Source organism: Calonectris borealis, chromosome 3 (genome assembly GCF_964195595.1).
Source record: "Calonectris borealis chromosome 3, bCalBor7.hap1.2, whole genome shotgun sequence".
Lineage (NCBI taxonomy): Eukaryota > Metazoa > Chordata > Aves > Procellariiformes > Procellariidae > Calonectris > Calonectris borealis.
The window spans coordinates 75,783,199-75,808,181 of record NC_134314.1 but is presented as its reverse complement, the minus strand read 5'-3'; the positions used below and the strand labels follow the sequence as shown (position 1 = coordinate 75,808,181).

Genomic DNA, 24,983 nt, shown 5'->3' with positions numbered 1-24,983 from the left:
GGTTGAACTGAGTGGTTTCTTTTGGAAAAACACTTGGATCCTTTTCTCTACATTTTACGAAATAATGTGTAGTGTTTCATGTGGTTGCTGCATTCTATATTTGAGCCTTTATTTGAAAAAAGATTCAGGGATAATAAATTCTAGTACAAATATTTGGAGAATACCTTGTTTATTTCCAGGACAAATATTATTAAATAGATTTGAAAGAGAACCATCCAAAGATGAATTTTACGAGTAACAGAAAAACTTGCTAAAAGGAGTGCTTCTCATCAAGCATAACCATACTGCCCAAACAGGTGCTATTTAGTGAGATGACTGATGTTAAATCTAGCCATAAGAAACTTGTATTCCTCAGTCACTCAGATGGACTGTAGATTTGACAACTTTATTTATTATAAAGTCTTTTAGGAGTGAAATAGTATTCCACGTTGGTTCCTTCTCATGTGTTGTGCTAAGCGGCAGTGTCCATTTTATAAGTGGCTACTGCAAATCAAAATGAGCCCGGAAAAGAGACTGGTTTGTACCCAGCCTCCCAGTCAGGGCTGGCTACGAAAGCACTGCATTGCTGTGGGGGAAGGATTCTTTTGGGTGATGGCTGTGCAGGGGCAGCGAAACAGCACTGCTGCCAGAGCCTGGTGCAGAGCAGCTGGGACCCCTTCCTGGGGCCATAGGGCCTGCGGTGGCCCCACCGGGCTATGGGGCCTGGGGGGTACCTGTGCAAGCCACTGATCCTGGACTGCGTCCTTCAAAGCGGCATCGCAGCGCTTTCCACCTCCTCTTCTTGTCCCATGCTCTGTACACCTAGGAATTGCAGCAGGGAGTTTAGTTCCTTGAGGACGGTGGGGGGAAAAAAAGAAAAAAAAGTGGTTGGGGGAAAACAGGTTGTTTGTGGCAAGGCGGTGTCAGGCTTCCCAGGGGGCAGGAGCCCTGAAATACCACCTGCTCTTTGAAAGCCTAATGGAAGTCTCCTGCTGCAGCCTGCCGGGGAAGCAGCAGGTGGGTGGGCAAGCGATGCTCAGCCCCTGGCAAGGGCAGGGCCCACCGCTGCCCTCCTGGGGTAAAAGGAGATCGGTGCGGGCTGGCCAAGGTGGGGAAAGGTCAGGCTCTGAGTGGGCGAACAAATCCATGTCCCGCACCACTTCTGAGAGGGGATCCTTCTCTTCCCCATTGCTTTCTTTGCCTTTCAAAGGATTGATGTATCCTTTCTGACACCGTGTAGTAAACCCCAAATTTAGTCTATAGGTGCGGAGACAACTTTTGAAAGGAGTGAAGTGGCTTACAGTCAGCAATGCTCCTCCACAGGTACACCGATTCCTGTATAAGAAGGGGGACAGAGCTGAGCAAAGAGCGGAGCTGAGCAGGGGCGGGCAGGCTGGGTGATGTGACTGCATGCTTTAGGAGTTACACCTCTGTATGGTTCGATTACTGAATCATGCCCCTGTTTCTCTGTTAGGTGGCAGAAGTGTGTTTCTATCAGGGATTTGCATCAGGAAACAAATGCCATGGCTTAGCTACCATGTCTGGGGAGAGCTTTCCAGGCAGGCTAGTGAGAGAGGAATGATTAAAACCCTAGTGTGCTTTGTATCAGTTCCTCATTTTTTGTATGATCCTGCTCTCACCAAAGTCATTTAAACGGTGCTTTCATTAGCATGGCTTGCATTCATTTTTGTCAAGTTGATCTGCCCTTTCTTTTTTGCCTGGGGGCCACCCGGCTGCTGGGGGGTGGACGTCCTCAGGTGCAGCAAGCAGACAGCACGGGAGTTTAAAGGAGCTTCTGACAGTCCAGCAGTTTCATGGTCGGTCTGGACAGCACCAGAAAGCTGGGGGCGAGGGCAGGCGGGGTCTGCTCATGAGCAGAAAGCACTGTCAAGCTTCCAGCTTTACTTAACAGTTTACGTTTTTTAGTTACTTCACGGGAGAAAGGAGCAGAGTGTGGGAAGGTGATACTGGCAACATCGCCTATGATTTAGGGTTGCATGGCCACACGTCAGGGGGTCTGAAGGCTGCCTGCCTGTGAAGACGATTGGCACAAAGTCTGGGAATTGTACAGAGCTTCAGGCACGTCCCGCCTTATGCAGAGCCAGAGAGCAGCCCGAGGGCTGTAACAAACCAGTCAGACTCAACTAAAAGTGGAACTATTTATGGAAGGTTGTATATTTTCTCTTGTGACTCGTGGATGTTGTCTCTTGTTCACCCAGGCTCTGAGCCCTATCAGTTTGCACTTAAATACAGCTTCCCCAGGTTTTCAAATCTGCTGTTTTCCCAGAGGAATGTCTGTTCCTGGCATGTAGCCCTCCTTCTCTTTTATCGTACTGAAAATCCTCTCACTCACTGAGTGTTGGTAGCTTCTGGTAGATGACCAGCAGCTTAAAGATTGCAGACCCCTCCTCTCTGCCTTCAGCTCGAGGGCGTTGTGCTTCATTTGATCCTACCCTTTCCGATGCCCTGTGCCTCCAGTTTCTTCATCACAGCCCTTGCCATGATCCTGAAATATCTTGCCAAGTAGAGAGCGAAGGAGGAGGTTTGCCTTCCTTGCCGTCTGAGGCAGGTGGTACTGGGACTCACAGAAGCAAGTGCGTGCAGAAAGGGTGGTGGTGCGGCATGTGACGCCTACGTGTATCCAGTTCTCATATGCCTAATTGTCACGGACAATGCCTAAGCATATATGCCAAAGCTGTCAAGATCAAGTCCTGTTTTGGCATATACTCTCTAACTTCGTCAAATACTGTACTTGCAGGGAAATTTTCTCAAGAAAATCTAAAGGATTAGACTAAATAATATCCATGAGTGACATTTTAAATACAGATGCACAGCACTTTATTTAACTTTATAATTAGTAACTGATATAGGTACTATAAAACACAACTTTCTCGCATTTTTTTTTAATAGGAATTTAACTTGCCATCTTTGAAAAAACTTGATTCTGTATGATTCTGCTCTCACACCAAGCCTCACACTTGCATAGTTTTTTGAATCATTCAGAACTGCAATACATTTATACATTTGTTACTGCAAGTGTGCCGTGGCTAATGACTAATGGCTAATTTAGTTGTTGTCCCTTAAGTTCTGTTATTGTCACTTCAGGTCAGAGAGATCAAAGGTCTGGTATTTTAAGGGATTTGGCACTTCTAGATAAAAACGTTTTGCATTCCATGCATGTCCAATCTCTAAAGATAAGTAGGGAGGAATACGGGAAAACCCTGATGTCTCTGTGGAAAGGACAGTTGGAATTTGTAATTTGTGTAATTACCTTGCATGGTAGTTGTTTGCATTCGTCAGCATACCTTTATTTTTGTTTTCTACTTGTTATAAAGCCTTTTGCACTTATTTTTTGTACTGATTATATGAACATTTGATGCCTGCTGCTGTGAAGATTTTGTCATTGAAACAATTGCTTCCTGAGCACTTCAGTTCTTCAGGCAGAGTTCTATCAATGATTATAGCTTTTGGGGCTTTAAACTGAAGTTATTTTAACATACGGTAACGCTACTTGATAATTTCCTCTGGGAATCCCACCCACTGTGTTAGCTGCAAACAGCTATATGAAGAATGCTGTTCTCATGGCTCAAACACTTGTAATGCTGTCCCACCCAAACTAAACTCAGCATGACAGTGGCTTCTAATCTGCGAACGAGATAAGCAATGGAACTATATGTTACTGATTTAAAGGTATTTCTTCCAATCAAGTTAGCATTTAACTTACTTTATTTTACTCTCAAAAAAATTTCAATCATATAATTATAAAACAGACAGGTTTTCAGTCTGTGGTTGTACAAAAGAAACGCATCGCTGATTTGCTCTGAACGGGTGGTATAGAATTCAGTTAATGCAATCAAATAAAATACGGAGTGTGAAAGGATACATTTTCCTAAGTGAAGGAGAAAATTGGCTTACATTAGGTGAAACTTTAATGGCAATTTCACTAAAATGAAATCTTCTTAGTGCTGCCAGTTCTTGCTAGCTGCACTGTTATTTTAAACTAGAAACCATCCTAGCAAAGTATCAATTTCATCACATATGTGCATGGATTGCAAAATTCTGGAAGTGTCCCAGGTTATCCCATCGTGATAATGCAGGATTTTTTTATTTGATGAGAACCTTTGGATAATTTCTTCCGTAATGCTTTTCCCCCTCATCTCCATACTGCTGCTGCTAAGCGTTTTGTACCAGATGCCGTTCTTGTCATGAAAGCAACTGCTTCTGATTTTTTTGTGCCTGAAAACTTGCCTACCTTTCCTAAGTGTATCAGTTGGTCCAATAGAATCTATTTCACGTCTCTTCAAATCTTGCTCCTTTTCTATCATTAGGCCATCCCACTGACATTACTATTACAAATACCTTTATATGCTCCATGCCCCAAATACTCCATTACTGTTTTTGCTTAAATATGGTGCTGTCCTTATGTGTGCCAAATGTGGTTAATGGAGGTGACATGGATTCAGTGTCTTATTCATTTGATATCTCCACCTCTTGGGGAGTCTGACTGCATTTATGTTCCTATGGAAAATCTGTAAAAGTGCAGTCAGATAATTCTCCTGCGGGTAGTTGGCCCCATTGCCTCCACGTACATAAGCAGAGAGAGAAAGAAGGCCTGTTCCAGTTCAAAGAAATAATAGGTGTCCGCCTCCTCTGTAGAATTAGAGAGAAACCAGTGCACAATAGGCAAGAAAAATATCAGCCTGTTATCAGCTGATAATATTGCTGTTTCTCTCACCTCGCATACAGCAGCAACCAGATGGAGGCAGTGGCCTTTCCCCTGCTTGCAAGGGAACTTTGTCCTGTCCTTGGCAATCCAGGTGTTTGACAGCTCTAGGCTGGTATCTGAAGCTTCGTGGGGGATTCTGCCGCCTGCATGTAGCCCTGTGGTGCCACCTGAGATGCCTCGGGTGCCTATAGGTGTCTCATCAGCCCCATATGTCACCTCTTCTTGGGTGGCTAAATAGGACCGGATACCAATGTGTATGTTACTAAATCCTTTTGCTGTGTCTGAAAACAATACGCAAAGACAAGAGCCGTTTGAGGTCACCACCACTGGTTTTGTTGCCTGGATCTGTTCAGCCATCTGCTTTGGGCTCTCATTCTCATCATATTTCTTCCGTGGTGCAGTTTTATGCTTGCGAAGGTACACTGGTGGCCAAAAGGAGCAATGCTTTTACTTTCTTTGCCCTTTGCACTCTCCCACTGCTCCTCTTAGTGCTGAAGCAGTTTGCTTTGGAGTCAGCTGAACAGCAGTGTTGGAGAAACAGGCCCAGTAGGAACACACAAGTGAGAAAGGAAAGTGTCTGTTCAGCGAGCAGCCACCCTCTGGCTCAGCCCTACCACCGAGCTGCCTGGTTAGGTACCCGCTTGGCCCTGCAGGTTGTCTTGTCTTTGGCTCTACAAATCCGAAGTAATTCAGGTGTTCAGGAACAAAGTGGATCACAAAGGCCGTAAAAGGCAAATATCGTCTGAAGATAAATCACGCATAGTCAAAGGAGCTGGTCTGTGAAGTTAATTTCCAGGGAAGATGAAATGAATCAGAAAGCAGACCTTTTTGAGAATGCATTGCAACATACGTTCTTCGACAAAATTCTTCCCCTAGAGCCCCCTGGCAATCTGCAGACCTCACCAGACTAAACCTAAGAGCCTTCCTGTAAATAAAGAAGGGACAGGCTCTGGAGGCAACCTGGACCTCTGTGAAAAGCCTCTTTGTGCCAGTCTGTGAGGGCTGGAAACTTCTCAGGCAGCAGAACTATGGACGCTGGCAGGAACAACTCCTCCAGCTGGTTTGTCTCTCTGATGGGAAAGCGAGCGGCTGGCTCTGCTGGTGGCTCTGGGACCCTGTACCCCGCAGCTGAGGGAGGCTGGCAAAGTTACCGGGGCATCTGGCAAATACGAAGCCTTATGCAGCATTTGGGGCTCACTCTCCCTGACCGCTTTCTGCCTCTCCTGGTGCAGGAAGGTGGATGGTTTCCAGCTGAAACAGTTGATGGAAAGTTCCTGCTAAGGAAGAAAAAGTAGAGGCTTAACTCTGGTAAAGACTCTAGTGATGGGCTGGGGTCAAACCTAGTAAGGCCAGGGCGTGAGCTGGTGGCATCCCACTGTGCACGTTGTCTGTGAGAGGTGCAGAGATGCTTCTGCTGCTGTCAGGCCAGGGGGTGGTGAATCAGGGATCCTCACCGCTTCCCTGATTGTTCCCTTCTCACTGCACCAAGTGAAGCTCAGGAAAAAATCAGAGTGCAGCACAGAAGCTGAGCACGGTTAGTGTTTGGAGAGGAGGCCCCGTAAGGAGAATGCAGAGAGCATCTGAATCACTTCACCACCCACAGAATACTCTACAAATAAAGTTGTGTTGTTTAGTTATAAATTTCATGCTGGCATGGTGTAATCTTGAATGTATATAGGGGAGAGTACCCAAAAATTAGTATTAGCCAAGTGACTGCTTTGGCTGAATTTGGAAGCTTATCCTAAAGGTGAAAAACAATCCTCGGATTAACAGGGTTTCTGGATCAGCCCTAGGACTTGTAGGCTTCCTCAGGCATTGTTGAAAAGGTTTTGTTTTCCTTCATTTTTCGTATTCGAATTTGGTAACATTTCTTTCCCGTTGCTAGTGTTACCGTGCCTCTGTTTATTGGTTGCTATTCCTAAAAACAAATCCAGGCTTAGGCTTTCGTGGGAAAAAGACGTGGAGTGGGGAAACGGAGGAAGGCCCTTTGGAAGATTTGTGGCATTTGATAATGTTACAAATGAGGCCAACAGCTATTTTAAAAAGAGCTATTCAAGTGGTTTATTTCTGGCAGAAATGGAGTCGTCCAAAGAAACCCTTACCCGCTCTGTTCTAAGGCTCGGGATGTTCTGCCTGTTGTGTTTCTCCCTCTGCCGCATACTTCATCTTCTGCGGGAGTTGGTGGAGGGTTTCATAACACACTGCTCGTTTCACTCTCTCGCTCTGAGATCCGGGTGCGGCTTTCCACTTTGCATCTTTATAAATAAAGCATCAGTTTTCACAAATGAATCATCTATTGTTCGAGGTGGGCGAGAATATTTTAATGGCATCTAAGTTAAGAATCGTGATCTTTAAATGTTTGGTTTGTACTTTTGACCTGCTGTAGTTACAATTTCTGTCCCAGGAGATATAAAGAAGAAATAGGACAAAAAGCCTAGCTGACCTGCAGTTGTAACAGAGACACAGGCATCCTCAGAATTATTATGCATGACTCCTGGTATAACTGTAGGATGGAGGAGTCACATTCTTTGGCAGCTGAGGTGCTGGGCACTGCTGAAACACGGGACTGAAACAGCCCAAAGCTTTTACCTGACAAGAAACAACAAATGGAGGTGGGTAGTGGAGCACAAGGAAACAGCGAAATGTGAGGACGTGAAGAGATGCTTATGTGCCCAGAGCTCGCCCGGTTTTCTAGCTGTATCAGCTGGTCATCTCAGAGCTGCGCCTGCTCCCTGCAGACCTGGCCACAAACACAGCTGGGGGCAGTCTCGCTTGCAGCACACCTACCTCCGTATTTGTCAGCGTGGTGGGCTGTGGACATCTCATAACATACATCTCGGGGCCTACTGTTGTAATATTCTCTCTGTGTTGTACTTAATTGAGGCTTCGCTGGTCCTTTTTGGCAAAGAAGACCCCTTTGGGCTCAGCACTGCACTGGGAGACATCCAAGATTTTGCTTTACTCTCTTTTTTGGAATGGGACCTCCAGGAGCAGCCATGCACCTCATTCCGCACTTAAAATAGCAAAGCTCTTTCTATGGAAAAGTAAACTCTCCCGGCTCCCAAGGAAAGAAATACTACTGGGTAGCACCGGGTGGGCTTCAGTACCATGCATATGACAGCGAGGACATGCTTCAAAGTACAAAAGAAAGAATTTAGAGATTGTTTAAGAAAAAGTTGACAAACGTGATGGATTAAACAGGAGTAAAAGCATCTCTCCTGGTCAGTGCCACCAGCTTGGCCGAGAGTGGGTTGAGAGGCAGGGTCGGCTGCATCGGGAGGGCAGAAACACACACAGGTATAGGACATAGGGTGCCTGGGATTGCAGGGTCCTGGGCTCAAATGGGATGTCTACATGCTCCTTGAATCCCACCCAGAGAGTCCAAGGAACGTGTCTCAGGGAGTTCGGTACACACCAACACTTCAAACAAACATAGTGATGAAGGGCGGGGGGTGGAGGGTGACCCTGCAGGGGTCTTTGCTGGGAACTGCACTCGTGAATTAGGTAACTTCAGCAAAACTTTGCCGTGAGCATTTGCATCCCTAGCACGTCATATACTCGCCAAAACCAGTTTTCTACTGTGCTCCCCTTCCTCACATCCCTTGTCAGGACCATTTCTGGTCTGATGCTGACAAAATGGTGCCAGCTGGTGATTGCTACTTCAGGGCAAGGACCGGTGATTTTATATTTCATAACAAAAGTTTCACAGGATTTGCTAAAATTAAGTTTCGTTCCCAGCTAGGTTCCCCAATTCGGTTTACTGTTGTCTTTTATTCATGTTCATGGCATCGTATTTCAGACTAGATTTAAACTCTGAATTTGCCAGGGCTTGGATACTTTTGTATTTTAAATATACATTGGTCCTTTTAACAATTGTTACAGCATTTGTCATTCACAGCGTTTTAAAACATACCTTCTGTCCTGGGCCAGACACGAGCTGTGTGGTTGAGGGAGTTTGTTGCTCTGTGCTTACGTACTGTTGAGCGCAATGGCACCTGACCCTGACTGAGCCAGCCCTTTGGTGCTTCTGTGCTAGACATGATACCGTCATCCTGTACCTGGCCAAGGTTTTTAAGATGAGTCCGGAAGTGCTCGAAGCATAAGCGCTCGGATATTATGTTACAATTATGTTATAATGGCATAGTATAGTAGATACTCTTACGAAGATTCTTGCTCTCACATGGTTGGAAATTTCTCTGGAAATGCTAGTAAGGCTTTATTTTCTGAAATGCAAAGTCCACGTACGAGTTCTTGCCCTGCAAGGACAGACGCCAGCATTGCTCCCTTTTCAAACGCTTTGCCTCTGCGAGTCACCTCCAGTTAGATACGTCAGAGATGTATTAAGGGTTTTTGTTGCTCCTTCATTTTCTTCTGACAGTAACTCCAAAAAAGGCTTTTTCAGAGTAGGAAAATTGTTTCAATCATCTTTTCATTCAGTTTTGTGGTCTCTTTCTTCATTTCAGTGATTAAGGACTTGGCAGGCCTGGACTTCTTTTTTGGTTTGGAAGATAGCTTTGGTTTGGAACATCCCAAAATAAACGATGTCCAAAAGTTTCCTCTTTGTCTGCTGTGATTTCAAAGCAATTTTCGTGGCTCAGTTCAGGACTGCCTAACAGAAGAAAATGGAGCAATAATTACTGCCTGCAGAGCTTCTAGCACAGCAGTTATTTAACTAGCTGCAAAATAATTTAAGGAACCAGCAAATGTCTCGTAGAAAATTTCTTGTTCCCTTAAGAACTGTGTACTTTGAGCCAAAGGCTTTTCCTTGAGCTGGGCACGTAATTCCTGTGGCAGTCAGTCAGGCGGCAGCCGCAGCCCCAGGGTGCCGGGCGTGGGAAGAGCAAGGGCAGTGTTCGCAGTCCTGCCTGTCTGAGGTGTGAAGCTCACCCCCGTCAGTGCTGCCCGGCGTGCTGGGTGTCGTGGCTCCCCATCGCTTCTGGAAATCTTAATGGTGCACTCCTTTCAAACCCTCCTAGGGACTGAAAAATAAAACCAGAGTACCCATCCCTCTGGGAAACCCTCCGCGCTCGCTGGGTTCAGACCTCAGCCTTGGCCCCGGCTGCACAAAGCAGGCAGGAGGCTGCCCTGACGGGGCGGCCAAGATTTCCTGCTCACGCAGGGGAAATTTCTCAGGAAGCACAGCCAGCACATCGCCGGCCTGCCGGCAGCTCGGGGAGCGGGGCGGCCGGGCGAAGCGGCTGACCTCTGCCCCCGGCCTCGCCGGGGGCACCCCCACTGGTGCCCGCTCCAGGGCGAACTCGGGAGGTGGACGAAAGGCTCCAGTCAAGATGATTTAAAGCATTACCTGAAATAGCTTCGACTGTACCTTGCGATAAGTGACCTCATTCAGGCTGAATTTTCGTAAAATGAGGGTGAAAATGTGAAGCGGCGCAGAGTGAGGTTTCCTAGGCAGCACGGAGGTCTGCAAATGGGCTTTGTCAGATGCCACAGCTTGCGGAGCATCTCCTTCCGTTTCACAGGTGCAGCCACAGAAAAGCAAGGCACTGCAAAACAAACTCATAACTAAAGTCTTTGGTGGGTGTAAAACTTCAGTTACAGAATTCATTCTGTTGACTAAAAAGGGCTATTCATTTGCTCAGAATTGAAAATTTATATACACATTTGTAATGTAATTTATACACACATTCTAATGTTATCACGGTGACTTATTTATTTTAGTTAATAGCCAAAATCCTTGTCCTTTCGAGGAAAGAAAAACCCACTTAGTGGTAGTAATTAAAAGTTATTTAGGCTTTCAGCACATTAAAAAAACTCTATGTGTTTTGGAAATAGGAGACTACTGGTAGTCTTGTAAGCCCATAGGGAGTTAGTTAAGAGTGGGGCTTCTGAGAGGGTCCGAGGGCACGTTCGCAGTGGCAGGTATGGCAAAACCTGCTCAAGCGTTCTTCTGGCTATAGGCTACTCATTGGTGGTCGGGAAGCCAAATGTGTGAGGGTTTGCTCAGGGTGGGGAGGGAGAGCGCTGCTGCGCAGCTTCTGGGCTGCAGATGTTTTGCAGCTGGAGGGATCAGTGCCAAAGCGCTTCAAGCCTGGCTTTTGCCTCAGTCTTGGTAACCACCCGTGTCCTCGTGTGATTCAGGGGGGCAAAAGCCACAGGCTGCCAAGTCGAGCCTATGGGGGAGTTTAATCAGATGGAAACTGTTTAGTAGGTGGGAACGTGGGACATGCCATCCATAGCACATGTTTTTGCTGGTGCTTTTGGTATCTCAGGGGGTGCCTGACCTCAGTACCAGGGAAGATTATGGAGCGGTTCATCTTGAGGGTGCTCACAAGCCATGTGCAGGACAACCAGGGGATCAGGCCCAGCCAGCACACGGGTTCATGGAAGGCAGGTCCTGCTTGACCAACCTGATCTCCTTCTATGAGCAGGTGACCCGCCTAGTGGATGAGGGACAGGCTGTGGATGTGGTCTGCCTGGACTTCAGTAAAGCCTTTGACACTGTCTCCCACAGCATTCTCCTAGAGAAGCTGGCGGCTCACGGCCTAGACAGGTGCACTCTTCGCTGGGTAAAAAACTGGCTGGACGGCCGAGCCCAGAGAGTTGTGGTGAACGGAGTTAAATCCAGTTGGCGGCCGGTCAGGAGCGGTGTTCCCCAGGGCTCAGTACTGGGTCCGGTCCTGTTCAATATCTTTATCAATGACCTGGACGAGGGGATCGAGTGCTCCCTCAGTCAGTTTGCAGACGACACCAAGCAGGGCGGGAGTGTTGATCTGCTGGAGGGTAGGAAGGCTCTGCAGAGGGACCTGGACAGGCTGGATCCATGGGCCGAGGCCAACTGTATGAGGTTCAACAAGGCCAAGTGCTGGCTCCTGCACTTCGGCCACAACAACCCCAGGCAACGCTACAGGCTTGGGGAAGAGTGGCTGGAAAGCTGCCCAGAGGAAAAGGACCTGGGGGTGCTGGCTGACAGCCGGCTGAACATGAGCCAGCAGCGTGCCCAGGTGGCCAAGAAGGCCAACAGCATCCTGGCCTGTATCAGAAACAGTGTGGCCAGCAGGAGCAGGGAGGTGATCGTGCCCCTGTACTCGGCACTGGTGAGGCTGCACCTCGAATCCTGTGTTCAGTTTTGGGCTCCTCACTACAAGAAGGACATGGAGGTGCTGGAGCGTGTCCAGAGAAGGGCAACGAAGCTGGTGAAGGGCCTGGAGCACAAGTCTTATGAGGAGCGGCTGAGGGAACTGGGACTGTTTAGCCTGGAGAAGAGGAGGCTGAGGGGAGACCTCATCGCGCTCTACAACTACCTGAAAGGAGGTTGTAGTGAGGTGGGTGTTGGTCTCTTCTCCCAAGGAACTGGCGATAGGACAAGAGGAAATGGCCTCAAGTTGTGCCAAGGGAGGTTTAGACTGGACATTAGGAGAAATTTCTTTACTGAAAGAGTGGTCAGGCCCTCGAACAGGCTGCCCAGGGAAGTGGTGGAGTCACCATCCCTGGAAGTATTTAAAAGACGTGTAGATGAGGCGCTTAAGGACATGGTTTAGTGGTCATGGTGGTGTTGGGTAGACGGTTGGACCTGATGATCTTAGAGGTCTTTTCCAACCTTAATGATTCTATGATTCTATGATTATCCCGGTAAAGGCATTAATGAATGGTGTTTTCCAGCAGAGAGAGATTTTATTAACACTTGTGTAATCTCCTACGTAAAACCTTGAATTCTACTTCTAATTAGGGAACTTCTTAAGGGGTCAAGTACAAAGCATCCACATTGATCATTTAAGAGGAAATGGCAAAGAGAGGGTGACATGTACCTCATCACTTGAACTAAAGTGAGGCAAACAAATATAAAAAATAATGATCGTTTGTGAAAAATTGATTTGTTTCATTCGTCTTTTGTGTTTAAGTTGGTTTGTATTCATTCCGTATTGGGAGCTGTCATGGTTTAACTCCGGCCAGCAGCTAAACTCCACGCAGCCGCTTGCTCACCCCCCCACTCCGGTAGGATGGGGGAGAGAATCAGGAGGGCACAAGTAGAAAAACTCACGGGTTGAGATAAAAACAGTTTAATAATGGAAATGAAACGAAGTAGAACAGTAATAATAACAATGATAACAATAACAGAATATACAAAGCAGGCCATGCACAATGCAACTACTCACCAACTGCTGACCACATGCCGCGAACGGGAGGGGCAAGCCCCCCCCCGTTTTTATACTGAGCATGATGTCACATGGTATAGAATACCCCATTGGCCACCTGGGTCAACCGCCCCAGCTGTGCTCCCCCGCCCCAGCTTCCCCTGCACTTGGCAGAGCATGGGAGGCCGAAAAGTCCCCGGTGCAAGCACCACCCAGCAACAGCCAAAGCATCAATGGGCCATCAATGCTCCTCTCATACCAAACCCAAACCACAGCACACACACCCCCCCCCCAAGCTACCGGGAAGAAAGTTAACTCTGCCCCAGCTGCAACCAGGACAGACGATTTACATGGACTAAGGAATTACTTCTTAAGTTTGGTAAGAATAAACTGCCTACCCCTAAAATAGTTACAAAGAAACACCCTTTCTGTACTTTCCACCAATAACTATTTTTGCAGAGTGGTGAGTGCTTTCATTTTTAAAGTGTTTCCAAGCTGTCTTTGTCCAACTATCATATTATTTCATTCAATAAATAATGGCCCTATGATGGAAGATGTTATTTTTTCCCTACTGCAAAGAGTGAACCAAGTTACTAAAATTAAGGAAGTTACCCAAGTTTCTATGTTGTGTTAACAGAGGAACCCTGTTTCCTATTCCAACCCCTAACTGATAAACTTGCTGAAAAAGTAGATTTATTCCACAATGGTACAAGCATTAGGCATTTATGTGTCCAGCCATGAAACAAACCTAGGCCGATACATAGCATAGGCTATTCAAATGAGAATGGAATGGCACTGAAAAAAATAGCCAGAAGTGAAAGAAATAAACAGAAAGGCTAAATAAATAAACAGAAAACAATTTGTGTTAGGAGTGACTTTGACTAAAAACTCACGCCAGCCCTTGCAGGGGATTGCCTCATGGTGTTGGCCAAAGGTTCCTGTCTTGCACAGGCATTTTTGTTGTTGATGGTTTTCTTTTTTCCCAATCCTCTGCTGCAGTTAAGAGAGTTATGTTGGGAGGGTAAATTGATTACTATAATTGTTCATTAATGCACTCTTATTTAATGTACTTTTAGAGGTTATATTCTTCAGAATGATGATAAATTATGGTAGCTTCAATTAATGTCACTGCAGCTAAAGGGATGTCAGCGTTTCTATTAATACAGTGCAATTTTCTGGGGTTTTATGATGAAGCTATAAAAAATTGCTGAAATTTAAGATACAAGGTTCCAGTGTATTCTATGCACACAATATTCCCTTGAATCTGATCTAATCGATAGATATATCGAATCCAATGAGATAAAAATAGAGTGGAGAGAATCTACTGAAGATACAGATCCCAACTTGTAGAAATGGAAGTACGCTAAGGGGAATACACTGCTTTCTGTTGAGGTTCAACAGAAAGAGGACACAGAACGGTGAGGCAGAGACAGTCAGGTGGACATGCGGCGGTGCAGGGGACAGGCACTTTGCTCGGAGGGCATCTTGCACCCAGGCCTCCTGTATTTATCACGATTGCCTGCTGCCCTCTGCCCCAGCCCATCCCTCTCGCTTTCGGTACCTGGTGCCTCCGACGTATGGTTAACTCTGTGTGGTAAAACAGTCTTGAATTTATTAAGCTACGTTACAGTGCCTGCCACAAACGGGCTCTAATTCTTGGAGGAGTTTGGAAGGAGCTTACACACAAAGGCGGCTGAGCTTGGAATAAAAATACAAACTAATGTCAAAATCAGATCCCAAACTAAGGAGTTGAGGATAGAAAGTGCTCTCCCACCTTTAAAATTGTGCTAGGGCTGATTTTGAGTATTTTAGTATCAGATAATTAGTTGAACAACGAAGGTAACTTTAGAGTTACAGCAAAAGAAAGGAAAAGGAACAAGCTAAATATGTCTGCCCCAGGTACTAAAGTCTTTCAAAAGTATTGCCAAAGGAGTTGTAGATAAAACTGACCCAAGCTTTTACAAAAACTTGGTCATTTTCCTCCAAGAGGAACATACAGAGAGAGAATGTTTATTTAATATGCCTTTTTATATATTTTTCTCCACGGATAAGAGATAATGAAAATAGTAAGGGACTTGTACTAACTGGTTAGTGCAGTATGTCAGCACCGAAGCACCAAGAAGCTGTTATTTGAATTCAGATGCAAGTTCTGCAGGAAAAAAAATGTCTGCTGAGCAACAGCCTGCCCAGTCTGTTAACTGAGAGTGACAACATGATGGGGTATGCAGAAAGGGACAATAAAGATACTCTACTTACAAAGCAATCCATTGGGTATGTCATGTCTTTCTGAATATGGAATGGTTTTCTGAAATCATGAGAAAACATTGATGAATGGGCCCACGCATTATTATAGCAGTCAATCTCAAGGTAACGAGATACATGAAATTTCTAGTTATACCTTAATCCTATCAATTATGAGTGTATTCTAAAAATAGAAATGCTAAGACAAGGAGACAAGGTAAGATGAGCTCAGAGCCTCACAACAGCATTGTTTTCATGCACTAAGGAATAAAGTATTTATTTACTTCGGTGAAAGTTCAAGGGCTCCACATCTTCTCAGCCCATTGCTTCACAGTTTCTGTTTCTGCATTCCCCTTGTCTTTCCTTTCTTAACATTATCTAAGGGGTTCATGGACTTTTCCTTTCTTTTCCTAATTTATTCTGCATTATACAGAAAGGTAAACTGTGCCACACAATCCACATGATATCAATGGTCTGTAGCAACCAAGATATTTGTAGGTTTTAGAAATACAACCGGGTGGAGACTTTGTTGTTTGACATTAAAATTGTGCTAATCATGATTTTCTAATTCTGCCAATCACTGGAATACAAAATTAGAGAGACCTAAAGCATACAAATGTACAGAATATTAAAGATTAGGGTGGATTTTTTTTCCTGTGATGGACTTGAGCCTAAAGACCCAGATATAAAAATGATAGCCCTTGCATTGAGAAGCCTACAGTCTAAATAACTAGCTCGGAAAACTCAGGCTTTGATCAGCAGCTGAGTGAGGATGGCTCTGGAGGGAGGCATGTTTGAAACACATCAGGAAAAAATTCTCCTGCTTCCCCGAGGTAGCGTGCAGTCTCGTTATTCTATTACCCTTCTGCTGGCGCTCTGCAGTTCAAAGAAGATAATGATGCTACTTCTGACTCAAACAGAAAAAAAAAGAGGAAGAAAGAGAAAAAGGGAAATGCTATCAGGTTAAACTGAAACGTGTTTCTTTTTGAGAAATAATTCGTAGGTGCTTTCAGAGCAAGATTATAAAAATCAGGACCTTGGGCTTACACACGGAGATTTGAAATGGGATATACCAGCTCTCTGCTCCCGCTTATCAACTTGACTGCAGCTTTTAGCGATCAAAGTTATTGCTACCTGATAGCGGTCTTGGGTAACCTCTGTGAAGTGACTAATCCCTTCAGTGCAGCCTACAAAAGAAAGGCCTTTCTTCCACTTAGCATTTCCTTGCATTAGGCAAGGCAACGCGGCGCTTTGGGATCCCCGGGCCCCGCACCACTGCTAGATACCCAGCAGTGAGAAATGACGATTTTTGTCTGTGCTGACTCTTGAGCGGGCATTGGGTTACACATGGGTCCTGTTCATGGAAGACCTGTATGAAAAGCAGCTGGGTTACATCTGGATTGTGGGCTTCTAGCGGGGTGGTTTTTCATCCCTGGGCATTGAAAATCCAGCAAACAGAGGGAATGCACGGGATGGGGCAAAGAAGCCATCTCTTCAGTCAACAGCAGCAAGGCAGAAGGCAAGGAACAAGTGGTGCTGCTCTAACCACAAACAGTATGCTCGTAGCACAGGTTTATCAGTATAATGTAAACAAACAGGCATAAACACAGACCATACCTTTCCAACAAAACCAGCCTACTGCTCAGCACTGCCTTACAGTTAGGCAGTGATAGGTACCGATATCAGTGGTTTTATAGTGTTTGTCATCCACGATCTGCAATTCTCAACAGATTCACACCTTCAGTCATCACAACACTTTGGACACTATTATTATCTCTTTACAAGTAAGAACCATTAATGACTTCATGCGGTGGTTTGGATTAAGCAGATCAAGGATGAATTAAGTAATTTGCACTGACTCACCCAGGAAATCTATTGAATCATCAGAACTAGGCATCTTCATCTTCAGGGCTTCTTCGAAGTGCAGAAATGTACCACACTATCTGCGAGGCCCTGCCTCCTAAGATGCAGAACAGTAAGTCCCAGTCCCTGTTACACACGTACTGCACAGATCAAAGGTTGAGGAAAAAATGTTAAATGCAGTTAGAATTATGATAATAATAATTTACAGGTAGCTTGTTTTGTTTCTTCGAGATATCTCTTTTTTCCTTGGGGGAAATAGTAAAGTATGGGTAAATATCAAAGTTAGCTTAGGCTAAAATACACGTAATCATTGTTTATTATCGTTATCTGTAGTGCCTAGTAAACTCACGAGCTGTATACTGGTAAGAAAAAAGACTTTCAAAGACAAATCTTCCTCATTTCATTGCTACCAATTTCTGTTCACCTGGAGACACAAAATGAATGTGTTGCCGAGCCCGGGCTCCCTCTTTTCTTCTAGCCAATAAATTCTGCACCTTCTTTTCTGCAGACTGCCGGCCAGTATCTGGTTTTGTTATTAAGGCAGTGAGGTACTCGGTGTTGGGAATGCCTCTCACCTTGGAAACATTTTGGGCCGGACGGCTGAGGCCTGGCAGGTAACGCTGAGGAATTACTCAGCCACGGTGTCTCTCCGATATTGCTGAAACTTCAGACTAATGCTTTCCAAGATACATAAGGGCCACGTGCTCAGCAACCTTACAGTGGAGGTGAGTGAAGATTACTTGCCTGAGCAATACGAGTATGTTCATTCCCAGATTGCAAATGCGGCAATAAATTGATTAGTGTGAGCTAAATATTTTACTAACGTATATGTCTGTTCATACATTAAAAACGACGACAGGTGCCCAGCGCCCAGCACAGCACCTTTTTACTGATCCACACTGTCCCTCTCCCGCCCAGCTGAGACCGCCGCGACTTTCGGCTGCCAGCGGCCCCGTGAGACGAGGCCGGGCCCCCGGCCGGGCCAGGCGCGTCTCGGAGAGCCGTTTCCTGCTGTTAAGTGTGTAAACGGTCCTAAATGCCCCTCAAACTTTGTCACTTGCCGTGAGACTTCGGTGTCCATGGGGAGCGGCGGGGCGAGCGAGCAGCGGAGCGCCGCGGTGCCCGCCCTGCCCTGCCCTGCCCTGCCCGCCCTGCGCTTCCCCTCCGTGGGGGACAAGGAAAAGGAAGGAGAGGCGGGAGCGCACCGGTGAGGCCGGGGAGGCCCCGGGGGGAGGAGCGGAGCGGCGTTGAGGGGGCCGGAGGAGCCCCGCCGGCCGCCACCGCCGAGCCCGCCGCCTTCCCGGGCGGGGCCCTAGGGGCGCGCGGCCGGGACGGCAGCGGGGGCGGGGCCTCGCCCCGCCCCTCCCCGCCCCGCCCCTCCCCGTCCCGGCCGGGGCCCGCGGCGGGCGCAGCCCCGCCCCTCCCGCCCCCTCGGAGAAGGGGCCGCGCGGCCAGGGCGGCTCCCCCGCAGCCGCGGCGCTTGCCCGGCTAACAAAGGGGGCGCGGGGGCCGAGGGAGGAGCCGCGGCGGGCCGCGGGGGGGGGAGAGGAGGAGGAGGAGGAGGGACGGCAGCGGCGGCTCGCGCAGAAAGTTGTGGCTCCGCCAGCGCAGCGCCGCGGGAGCCGCCGCCGCCGGGGGACGGGGCTCGGGGAGGAGCCGGGGCGGGCCGGGCCGGGCCGTGGGGAAGCGGGACCGCCTCCCGCCGCCGTGTCCGAGGGGTGAGTGGCGGCGGCGGCGGGTTGCTGTCGGCGGGTGCCCCAGCGCCTCTGGGAGCGGGGCTGCCCCGCGGGGAGACGGCGGGCACCGCGGCTGCGGGAGGGGCGCGGGGGGGAAAGTTTGTTCCCCAACTCCGAGCCGGTAAAGGTGGGGGGCGGCGGCGTGATACCCGCGGCTCTGCGCACCTGCGGGCGGGGCGGCGGGGGAGCTGGCGGGACGGGGCGGCCGCGGGCAGCCGGGGCGAGGGGCGGCCCCGCCGCGGGGTGCCCGAGGGCCGGCGGCGCCGCTGCGGTAGCGCACCCCGGAGGGAGGAGGTGCCGGCCGCCCGCCGGGTCAAAATCGCCGCCGGGGGAATGGGGGCGGCAGCGGCTCTGCGGGGGCGGCCGGGCGGGGAGCTGCCCGGGGCCGTGTGCGGGGCCCGTCCCGCAGGGATCGGCTCCCCCCGCCCGGGAGGGGGGCTTCGTGGCTTCTCCCACACGTGGCTCTCAGGGCCCCGGGCCGGCCGGAGGAGCGCGCCTGCCCTTAGCCCCCTCCCAGCTGGCACATGCCCCAGCCCGGCGGGAGCGGGGCTCCCTTGCTTTGCCCCCCCCTCTCAAGCGGGGACGTCCCGTTTGGTGCCAGTTGGCTGACGGGGGGTGACGGTGTCGCTGCAAGGGCTGTTCCCGCCCCTCTGGGGTGCAGGGGTGGGCACGGGCCGCCCTGTCGCCCAAGGATGGCTGAAGCTTCGCTTTCGTGGCTAGGGATTAAACTGGCCAGCAGCACCCCTCTGTGCCATCTCACTTTCTAAATCCCGTAAGGCGTCCCTCGGCAGGGGCACAGCGAGGGGCTGGTCGGCCGCCCCACCCCGCCACGCGTGGGCACGGCCAGCAAGCCGCTGTCCCGGCCCGCGCTTCCCACGCGGAGTCACGCCTGGTGTAGCCGATGGAGTTACGGTGCCTCTCTGCTCCTGGTCCTGCGCTGTAGGTGCTGGTGCTGAGTCGGGGCCTTCCATGGGAACCCTCTCCCGACGGATTTAGGCTGCGCCCGTGGCGTACCCCAGCCCGCAAGCATGGCCCACGTCTCCGACCAGGAGGAAGGACCTGGCGGGGGGCACAGCGAGTTCAGCGACATCATTAAGTCCAGATCAGGTAAGCTGTCGAGAGAAATGGCGTTCTCCTGTTTTCTCCTCTACGCGTAGCTTCTGACACTGGCTTGCATTTTTAAACAGCACGTTTTTCCAACTGTCTTTTTTGGCCGTATATTGATAGTACAGGGAGCGACTGAGGGTGTTCGTGCAGCTGTCCTACAATTAAGTAATAGTAATTGTAGATCTCTGTGGTCGTTTTTTTTTTTTGACAGTCTTAGTCAAGTCTGTTTGTTTGGGATCTACCTCCTGCATTATAATTACCTCTGCTTTTGTAAATAACCATGTGCTTAAAGTGCTCTTATGCAACCTAGTGTTGGCAGCTTTTGTGTTTATTCTCAGACGGTGAAAATGGCAACTGTGGCCGCAATACTGCACCTCCTAAAAGTGCATCGCGGTAGTATTCATGCAGTAAACTAATGTGCTTCCTCCTTAATGTAAAACAGTTGTCTAAGGCTACTCGCTCAGGCATTTCCTCTAGCAAAACATTCACGTTACAGATCTGAAAGTTATTGGAAAAACGTGGGGTTTTTTTGGTTGTTGTATGTTTGAGTCTTCTGAGGCTCTGACAGATGCTGGGCGGGGTAAGGAGGTACCCTCACTGTAGCAGGGGGAGAGCGGAGGCTTTGGAGGAGCGGAAGCGAGTTGTTTAAACCTTGATAGGCATTTGTGCTACATCCAGAGACTGGATGCTCGCTTCTTTAGCCTCAAAGGCTCTCTTTTCTCTCTTAAATGCAAAATGCTCCTGTTGTCAGAAGATGTTCCTTCGATACCTGAAACCTAACAGTGTGTTTTTGAAATGTTCCATACGTTAAAAACTGTAGCTCTTTGGTTGGTAGTGATTTGATATGTCAGATTACGTAGGATGCGGGTTTGAATCTGGATCCCATTGGTGTTTCAATAGTTTGTTTCTTAGACCTCCTCTTTCTAAGGAACGACACCTTTGGAGGAGGCAGCCTTCCTCTTAGCTTCTGGAAGTGCAGTTTATGAAATAGAAATGCTTGTAGTTTTCCATCTCAAATTCTCTAGTGCTGGTTTACATTTTCTGCTGTTATTTTGAAACATCTGGACATGACTTCATTTGATTATTGATTATAAGTGTGTAGTTAGCACCTCTAAGGGCTTTGAGTTTGGGGATGGCTTGCAGACAGTTTGTATGCATGTAGGTACACAAGTACTACAGTTTTATAGGATGTCTGAGGAAACGTGGCTGTATTTGAGGTTTTCCTTGGATGAACAAATTGTACAGTAAGTTCTGCTGTTTTGGTTAGGGCTGACGATTGTAAATCTCCTGTTACAACCGCTTTAACTTTCTTCTTCTCTGTAATGAGAAAATGATGTATATTCTAATACTCACAAGGCTAAAAGACTTGTGCATTAAATTAAAAATAGTGAGTGAAGATTGATCTTAAACAATTCATCTTTTCTAAATAATACACTGGTTTGGATCTTCAAGTTAATTACTGTACTACATAACTCAGATCTGCACCATTCCCTACAAGTAAACCTGTGGGAGGGATTTCCTAATGAAAGGGCTGAAGTGTCCTGAAGTACAGATGGCAGCAAATTAAAGGCTAGTTGTCAGGACTGGGGAAAAAATATTATAAGGTATGCTTCCATTTTTCCTAGATATCTGTAAAAGAGAATGCTAGTTTTGATACTTAGAAAGGAAAACTGAGTTGTTTCTTGCTGGGAAGATTTCTCCAGCACAGGATGTTCTTCACGGTGTAAGTGACTAGAGTACAGTAGAAGTGTTACCTTATAACTTACCAGTATTTGGGGTAGCTAGGGGTCTGTTTGGGTTTTGAGGCTACAGAGACCAGAACCAGACAAGGTTTAGGATCTCCACTTTCCTTTCTTTTGTCATAGAAAATGGGCTGTTACTCTGTTTCTTGCTACTTTCAAGCTCATCACCTGTGATATGGGAAATCTCTAACACCTTGCTTAGAGAGAGCATGCAAATATGCATTTAATATTTTCACTCAATAAATAAAATACAAACCCCACTTCTAGTGGGTGAAAATCTTTAAATGATTTAATGTCATAATATTTTTGAGTGCATATTATTCCTATGCATTTTTAAATAAGGACACTGAAAACAGCTGAGACTATTCTTGTAAACAAGAGAGAGAGATGTATAATGTCCTGTGTAAAGATCACTTTCTCTCTCTCTCTATGCAATTGTCTGTCAACATGTTTTTCTTCATCTTTTTGGAACAGATCACCAAGTGGTCAGGTTATTTAAAAACATTCATCTTCTAAAAGTGATGGTTAAGATACATGGCTAATCTTATATTTTGTTATAACTTGGAAGAAAATTATCATTTGGAATGCCAGAATCTTTGGGCGATCAGGCCTTAACAAAGAGTGGTGCAAGTAAAAATGTTTCTAAATATTTGGGTACAAATGTAAACTTTAGTCTTTAGCAGCCTGTCAAACTGAATGTATTGTCTTTTTTTGTAGTCATTGCTGCTTTAGTTATCTTGCTTTGGAAAACTGGGAAGCAACTAGAAAGCCGTAAAGGTGTCACTGTTAACACAGTGACTGGTTATTGAAAACTGGAGCTTTGATCTAAAGTTACTCTTACGAGACTGTAATAAGACACATGAAGTTTTACGGCTGCTCAGGGCTGTGTGGTGCCCATCTATGCATGGTTTTATGAATGGAACAAGCTATGTAATTTTTTTCTTAATGACTTGTAATTGGAAAGCTACCAGCATACTATGTGAAGGATATAGGAGAACTGCAGAAAATCATAATTTTTCTATAGAGCAATCAAAACCGATTAACAGCGGATTGGATTTCTATTTGTTGCTTGTGCAAAAAAAAGTGTGTGTGTTGCAGGATTTCACAGATGGGGAAAAAGTGATTTTGCAAGTATCTCATTCATCCTTTGGGGAGTTCAAACTGAGAGGATGAAGGATAAAACACTTTGAACGGAGTTCTCTGTATGTTATTCATTATGTTGGAAATACTTTTTCCTTCAGCGGTCAGCAAGAAAACTTTCTATGAACATGCTGTACTGTTGGAAGGGATAAATGCTTGATTTTCCAAAGCAAAAGAGGAGTTGTTTGTTTTTTTTTCTTCTCCCCCAGTAATCTCACTTTTGTGACTTGTGATACTAAAAAAAGAAAGTAAGACTTCTTTCTGTTGTCCAATTAGCATTTATTATTTTTTGCTTTGGATGTGGCTCTTTGATTAGATAGTTTGTTAACACTGATCTACACGTAGATCTACACTGATCTACAAGTTATTTTTGAAGACACATCTTCTGTACTTAGAATAGAATATGATGGTGACCAAAGCTGCCTTTAAAATAACTGTTGGCTATGGTAATTATAAGGGAGGCTGCCTTACGTTCGCAGAAGAACCAAGCGTCTTTTTGCTTCCCTTCCTCCTGCACCAGTGGTGGATGCTGATGGCTCTGAGCGTCTGATGTTTAAGGGCTAGGATACTTGATCCTGGATGGTTAAGATGGGTTTATGTATTTAGCATTTATTTAGCGTTATTAGCCTGTGCTATGCCTGTGTGTCTGTATGATTGCTTGCTATGGAAAGCAGTTTTCCCTTTTTGACTTCCCTATAGTATGAAGCAATGTATATGGAGCTGATTTATATCTTTATAAGGCATCTTGTCCAGATAGGTGAGCTTTTCTCTTTGCAATAGCTTTCAGGAAGGAATGCTGTGGGATGATTGCCTTACAGTGGTGAAAACAGCGCTGTCATCACCGGGCTTGAAGAACAGATGAGTCTTTGCTATGATTAATTATGGAAAAAAGACAAACTCACTTAAAATCTGTCATGGTAGCTTGGAATGGTAATATATAATTAAACAGTAAGACGTGACAGGAAAAACATTTCTGGAAGATTACTCTACGCCTCTGGTGCATTTTAAGATATGAGTTCCTGTCTAAATTGAGGGGAACTGAATTCTCCTCATCTACCTTTCATTTTTAATTACATTAAATATATTTGACTGAAAGACTGCTTTGAGAAATTGTAACTTATTTTTGGAGTTCTTGGGCAAGGCTCGTTCTGAGAACTGCTGCTGTTGTCTGTCTGTCCCCATGAAGCAATGCTTGCTTGGCCAGCAGCCCCCTTGCTCCGGGATCTCCCTGCCCCGCGGTGCCACATGTTGCCTTTGGAACCAGTTCCTTCAGTCGTGCCGCTCGCTGCCAGATCGCTACGGGCCAAACGCGTTGCTTCTCGTTTGTCATTTTGGCTCCATCGGTGTGAAATGGCCAGGAGTCGTTACAGGTGCAGGCGGACCCTTAGGATTTTGTCAAGTTGGCATAGCTGGTTTTGCCCTGTGTGACCTCTTCAGGGATGTTGGTGCAGAGTGCGTGCGGACAAGGTGTTAAAGACAAGCGACAAATTTGCTGCTCCTTATTTCTAGCCACTAAAATGACTGTTTTTCAAAACTAAACCTTTAGGTTGCTGTATCTGTCGTTTGTATTGCCTCCTTTCCTTGGGCTGTCTGGTGGGGACAGATTGGATGCTGCAGTGAAGACAGTTCTAGGGTATTGCCTAGCATTTATGAAATGCAGATATGTAAGTATCAGGCTGGTTTCTTCTAGTCTCTTGATTGGTAGGTGAAGAAATAACATATGCTGCTCTGTGCGTTTGAAGCACGACTTTGCCTTGGAATAGAAATTGAGGCTCCTCGGGGAGGGGGAAAAAAAAAACCAAACCATAAAAGCAGCCCATTGATTTGCGCGTGCTCTGCCAGGAAATGAAGACATAACCCTGGGCAAGAGCTGCTATAAGAGGCACCGCGTGTAGCGTGTTAAATGTTTCTGAAGAGGTCTAAAAGTCAGGGTGGGGAGAGGCAGCTGCTGGTGGTGTGGGACCCCCCACTGATCAGGCTCCTGTGGAGAAGGGTGCCTAGGTGAGGGGCAGACCAGGAGCAACGTGAAGTTCCCAGCTCCACCTCTTGTGAGCAGGGAAGAGCAGGGGGGTATGGTTACTAACATCTTCCGAATGTGAGCAACTGGGGAGATGGACTGGCATAGGTAATTCGGTGTAGGTGTGGAAGGGTGAGGGGAAGAGCACGGGGGCTCCAGCTGAGCTCACATTGTTTCGGGACAGTATAGCTGCTCTGCTGCCAGCTAGCAGCATGGATTGGTGTGCTCAGAGCCTGCGCGATCTGCTTTTCATGTGTTGTACGGTATCCCTCCTTCGAAGGAGAATGCACGATTAGAAGAGCACAGCTGTTCCTACCCATCCTTGGAGCTGAGACGCCC

The 24,983-nt window shown here is 47.0% G+C and overlaps 1 protein-coding gene across 1 annotated transcript in view; it reads left to right on the top strand.

Moving 5' to 3' along the window:
• Window positions 1-18,498: 18,498 nt before the first annotated feature.
• LOC142081221 (utrophin-like) overlaps window positions 18,499-24,983 on the top strand; it is a 103,334-nt gene continuing 96,849 nt past the window's right edge. Inside the window, exons 1-2 of the mRNA XM_075147912.1 lie at window positions 18,499-18,620; window positions 19,582-19,745. Coding sequence (XP_075004013.1) covers window positions 19,667-19,745 — 79 coding nt within the window. The 5' untranslated portion in view covers window positions 18,499-18,620; window positions 19,582-19,666. The remainder of the gene's footprint in view (window positions 18,621-19,581; window positions 19,746-24,983) is intronic.